We start from the raw sequence: 5,898 nt of genomic DNA on the forward strand, positions 1-5,898 counted from the left end.
GGTTTTAGGGACCTTTATTTTCTACCCTCCCCGAGCCATCAGGGGACATTTTCACACCCCTCTGCTACATCTCCAAGTCAGCGTGTTCTCTTCTCGGCCAGGAAGCCTGCCTGTCCACAAGTGAAAACGGCCGTAGCCTCAGTGAGGGGGTGGAAAGGGACCCGGCTGGTGTGCGTGAAAGCAAGCTGCCTTAGCCAGGGCCACCTGACGGGCTGTGGGCGGGCACGCCTGTGTGGGTGGGCTCTTCCTCAGAGCACCTGTGTCCAAGGGGGGCAGGAAGGTGCTGTGGGAAACGTCACCATGTGTCTGGGCTGCTCCTGTTCGCCTCATCACTACCACTCACAGTGACTAAAGCTCTCCTGACCAGGAAGGAGGACCACCAGCCATGGGCTGGGTCCCTCACTTTCCTCAAATACCTCCCCTTTCTATCCTGACTGGAGTCACATGGAAGTCAGAGATGGGCAGAAGAGGTATCCAGACACTCACAAGGCAGAGTCAAGCCAGAACAGGCCATTTTTATTGATTCAGTCCATTTCGTCACGCGAGGGCCCCCCTGGGTTAGGGCGAGGTGAGCCGTGAGCGTCCGCGTGTGCGTGCACAGAGGGGGCAGCTGCTGTGGGGGGGGGAGCAGAGGGATGAAAACAGGTCTTCAGAAGCAAGGGCTAGAAGTGGGGAAAGGGGGGCCAGGGCCTGCTGGGAACCCCCGGCTCCGCCTCTGAGCTGCCTTCAGGAATCCTTTCTCTTGACCTGAAGAAGAGAAGGTTGGAGGGGTGGCCAGAAGTCAGGGGTGGTGGGAATCGAGCCGAAGCGGGGTTGTAGGGCTCTTTATAACGTCCTTTGGGTTTGCAGGGAAGCCCAGCTCCTCCTTCCCTGCGTGGCTGTCCCACTGTGATCCCAGGGGCAAGTGTGTCTTTGAGGCATGTGGCCGGACCCCTGTGGTCTAGTGTCCACCTCTGGTCCTAGCAAGGTCACTGACTACTCATGGCTCTGAGTTGCTGTGTTTCAAGTGACACCTCCAGCCCGACCCCCCGTCCTGCTTGCCTCCTCACCTTGGCCATCAGCACAAGGACGCTGACCAGCATGGCGTACAGGCTGGCCTTCCCCAGCAGGATCTCATAGACCAGGGTGGCCGACACGACCCCCTGCTGATAGGACACTGTGGGCAAGAAGCAAGAGCACGTAGCTACCTGTGAGCAAGTGCCCCTGGCTCCTGCCCCCTCCCCGGGGCCCAGGGGTCCTCCGGGCTCGGGTTCCGGGGAGACACAGAGGAAGCAGAGGAGAGGGCCACTCACCCGAAGTGAAGCCGCAGTCTGAAAGACAAGAGGGGGAGGGAAATGGATGAGAGACTCCATCTACTAAGGCAGATGAAAAGCTGCTAAGTTGGGCCCACGGGGCTCAGACACTCAGGGCCCCAGCGGCAAGGCCCCGCGAGGCTAAGGATGCCAGGGAGGAATGAGCCCCAGGGGCCCGTTCACCCTCACAGTGGGCTTTGGTCTTCCCGCTCTGCCCCCCACCCCCGCTTCTGCATCCAGTCTTTGTGGTCTTCTTCCTGGATCCCCCCTGACTGTGCCCCACTCACTCCCTGCCCATCCCCCACCCCCCAGGCCCGCTCACCTGCTTTGCCCCAGGTGTCGGCACTGACGTTCTGGGTGACGGGTTTGGCCTCGGAGTAGTTCCACTGGTCTTCCTTCCCCAGCCCGTGGAACTGGACTTGGCAGCGAAAGTGGTTGCGAGGGTTGTGCCAGAAGGTGGCCGAGACCCTCAGCCGGCTGCTCAGGCAGTAGTTGGAGCTGTTCGCGTCGGGCTGTTCCTTGTAGGGCTCAGGGTCCGTGCTCACCCCGTCGTGTACCTCCTTCCCGTTCACCCACCAGCTCAGCTCCACGTGGTCGGGGTAGAAGCCTGTGGCCAGGCACACGAGCGTGGCCTTCCGGGTCCGGGAGATCTCTGCTTTTGATGGCTCAAACACCGTGACCTTGGGAGGCTTCACCTTTCTCAGGTCCTCTGCAAGGGAAGAGGGGTTGGGGCCAGGCCTGCTCTGAGAGCTGTCTGGGTTTGGAAGGGACAGTGTGTGTGTGTGTGTGTGTGTGTGTGTGTGTGAGACAGAGAGAGAGAGAGAGAGAGAGAGAGACAGAGAGAGAGCTGGAAATGGTGTCATCCTAAAGCAAAATTATGGAGTTGTGGGTCCTACGTGTTTGGGAGTCACTATCTTCTGTTTTATTCTCCCTCAACTTTGCGACTTTTTTCTCATTTCCTGCATGGGTGCACACTGCCAACTCTCTGGGGTCCCTAAGGTAGCAGCGGGTCCCGATTCCCTTGGCTGTCTATGCAGAGTCTCTTAAACGGGGCCTTGTTCCCTATCTATCAAAAGATTGTATCTGTCTATTTTTCTTCCCCATTCAATGTCCTCTTCGCTGTGTGACTATCTATTCTTTTAGACTGAGAAGCAGTTTTAGGGGAGTTGAATGAGACCTGATTGTGAGGCGGAGGATTCTCACTAGCAACATGATCCTGGGAACTGAATCCACTTTTTCTAATTATCATTGTTCTCTTGTACAAGGGGTATGCGTGTCCATTTGGCGGGGGGGGGGGGGGGGGGGGGGGGGGGGGGTGTGTNTCTTTTCCCAACTCACTTTTTTCCTTTCCTTCCTTCCTTCCTTCCTTCCTTCCTTCCTTCCTTCCTTCCTTCCTTCCTTCCTTCCTTTCTTTCTTTCTTTCTTTCTTTCTTTCTTTCTTTCTTTTTTTCCTTTCTTGGCATATAATCTGCTTTGAGGAGTCAAGAAGTCTCTGGCTCTTACCTTATCAGATGTTCTACATTTGCTGCATTTACACTGGGCACATGGGGTGTGTGGTAGCCTGCCCGGATGGCTGTAATCCATGAAAGACATTGCTCATGGGTTGAACCCTTTTTTCCTTCTAATGCCCAGCAAGCCTCCCTGACAGCTTTGGAAATCCTAGTTCAGAGCCAAGCTTTACATTTTTAAAAGCGGCAAAATCTTGCTGGGTATGAACAAATTCCAAAGCCCAAGGGCCATTTCATCAGAGCATTCATGTTGTAAAGTCCTGGGCGCTTTTACATGCCTGACAGATAGGGGAGAATTCCTGGAGTCATTGGAAGCCATGACCTCATGTAAAGACATGGAGGGATGAAAGAAAATACATCCATCTTTTACGCTTCCTTTTTTCCCCTTTTTTGGCCAGAATGGACTATGCCCGCTATCTGGCTCTATATCTGGCTAGAGGAATGATATTTTGGAGCAGAAATGTGGGAAATCCAGATGTCTTCACTTTATCCAAAATCGAAAAATATTTCTAACGGGAAAATCGAGACAGAGGTTGGGAAAAAAGCCAAGCTCTGTGACACGTGATGATGAACACCAGGAACAGAAAGGATGACCACCATAAGGCGAGCCTTTTATAAAGATCTCCATAGAAGCTAGTCCCTAATAACTTAACACCCCAGGAGGCTGGCACTGTTACCCCCATTTTCTACATCTCAGAGATTCTGAGAATTCCACTTTCTGAAATTCCACTTTCTGATTGTCTGAGCACACCCCCCCCATCTATCCCTTGAACCCAGGCATTTTGAACCTCAATAATTTGTACTTTCCAATTATTACGCTCGCCGGTATGTGCTCCCCTCCACAGTACAGAGTCTGCTCCAGCCATCCAGCCTGTAGGAGCACGCATCCCATTCTTCCGGTCTCATCTCTATTCCCAGCCCAGACTCATCCCATCCATGCCCTAACGTCTGTATGTCCTTTCTTCCGGAACATGCCAGGGGTGTGTTAGTGTTTTGTGATGGGTCCCTGACCCTTCCATCGCAGCACAGGTCCTGAGATTTGAGAAGTGGGGCCTCAGTCTCTTTTCTTTGCACCTTATCTGTTACCAAGGTGGCCTAGGTTTCCAGTTTTAACAGAGGTATTCCAGACCCATCTCCTCTGATCTGGCCAAGCACTATGTCCCTCAGACAGCCCCCGCGGCTTTAATGACACTGTGAAGAGACTTCTGACCCCCAGGGCTCAGAAACACCCCTCTAACCCTAGCCTTGCCAGTCTACACCCCAGCTCCCGTGCCTCTGAAGCCCTAGATCACTTCAGGAAGACACGCATGGATCTTTGGAAACTGGCGGAGATGAAAAAGGACAATGAAGGCGAGGGCGGAGTTCTGAGCAGGTGGAAGGCATTAGAAGACAGACCCATTCACCCAAATGGAGTCGACCATGAAGGACTGGAGTTCGCTCAGGAGGGAAAACGGAGAAGATCGGACTCAGATCGAGAAGGGAGAGTGAGTCAACACACCCCTGAAAAAGGAGAAGGCGTCCTGGAGAATGAGAAAAAGAACAGCAAGAAAACACAAAGCCCCAAGACTAAGTCTACTCCAGAGGGTCTGAGAGAAGACCGCCAAGCAGCCAGAGACACTCCTGGAGGGTCCGTCCCGCCCTGTCTCCTTCCTGGACTGATCGGTCACACACAGGCACCCCCAGCCTGGAGCGCAACCCCATACCTGTCACGGTGAGCCTGGTGCCCGTCCCAAAGTGGAGGGGCGAGTTATAGGAGCACAGCGGCGGGCAGCCGTGGTAAAACCTGGGGAGACAGTGTCCTGCCCGAGGGCAACCCTAGCTCCCAGGGAGCGGACTCTGCCACCTTCTTTGCCTGGATGTGCCGCTTTGGACCAGAGGGGTCCCATTAAGAGGAAGTCCAGGCATGTGATGGGGAAAGAGGAGGAAGCTCAGGATGGGCGCAGGCACACACGTGAGAAGGAAGGATGACCGAGGAAACAGCAAAGAGGTGACATGAAGGACTGAAGACTCAGGGAGGAGAAATAGAGGGTCCAGCAGGGCCACGCCAAGAGCAGCGGCGGCCACAGCTCCCTGGAGAAGCTCCCCAGGGATCAGAGCATTTATCTGACCCCTGACAACCAGGGCTGTGGGGAGAGACAGGGTCCCCGGGTCCCAGGGACACCGGCTCTGCCACCCCGGTCCTGCTCCTTACCTAAGACAGAGAGCTGAGTCCCGTCTCCAAAGTACTGTGCCTGGTTGCTCCACAGCAGAGCAAGAGTGTGGCAAACCCAGAACTGCTGCTCTGAGCCCTTTCCTTCCAGAAGCCAGCTTCCACCCAAACTCCTGGGGACTCGTGCAACCACCCTGCTCACCCTCGCTCTCTGTGCCTCTTCCCTGCTGAGTCTCCATCCCTAACCTGTCCCTGGAGTCCTCCTGGGACTGTATTCTTCTGACACGTTACCCCCCAGGGAGGCCGCTTACTTACCCAAGACTGAGAGCTTGGATCCACTTGCGAAAAATTGTCTCTCATTGTTACACAACACAGCAGGCTGGTAGGAAAACTGCCTGCCTGAGTCCAATTCCTGCCTTCCCGAGTGTACCTGCCCTTTCTCTTCTCCTTTTCCGTAGCAGGATTTTGGCACTGGGCGGCGGAGAAGGACGCGTGTGCAGCCTGAAGTGCTGTGGTCAGAGGACCAATCTGACCCCCACCCCTTTCGCCCATGTCTCTCTCTTTTCTGAGCAAGGGAGGAAAACAAACAGCAGGATGCAGCTAGCTCTAAGGCCAGAGGGTTCCCATCAACCATGGCCACGACGGGGTGCCCTCCAAGGAGACAGGGGGTAGACAAGGAAAGCCCAAGAGGAGACGACTTGCCTCCCAGCACGGGGACCCAGAATTGGCACGGCCAGTCTGTGAAATTACTAGAGATGGAAGCTGTCCCCTCCCGATTGCATCAAGATAAGAGTTCAGATCTTTCCGATAAAAATGTGCTTTAAGCTAAGTCCCCAGAATGGAGGCTCCATCGGGACCCCTGCCCCTCCTTGGAGGTTCCCAGCCCTCCAGCCTTGACGAGCTTACCTACAACAGTGAGCCGGCTCCCTTCCCCAAAATAGAGGGTGTC

General features: G+C 54.9%; 1 gene segment (V, D, J or C); it reads right to left on the minus strand.

Moving 5' to 3' along the window:
* Positions 1–489: 489 nt before the first annotated feature.
* LOC120238968 lies at positions 490–5,598 on the minus strand. The segment is given in 5 exon segments: positions 490–747; positions 1,050–1,156; positions 1,293–1,310; positions 1,615–2,001; positions 5,265–5,598. Coding segments are annotated over 5 exon segments (852 nt in total).
* Positions 5,599–5,898: the final 300 nt, after the last annotated feature.

The sequence above is a fragment of the Hyaena hyaena genome, unplaced genomic scaffold (assembly GCF_003009895.1).
Source record: "Hyaena hyaena isolate Hyena2069 unplaced genomic scaffold, ASM300989v1 scaffold_220, whole genome shotgun sequence".
NCBI lineage: Eukaryota > Metazoa > Chordata > Mammalia > Carnivora > Hyaenidae > Hyaena > Hyaena hyaena.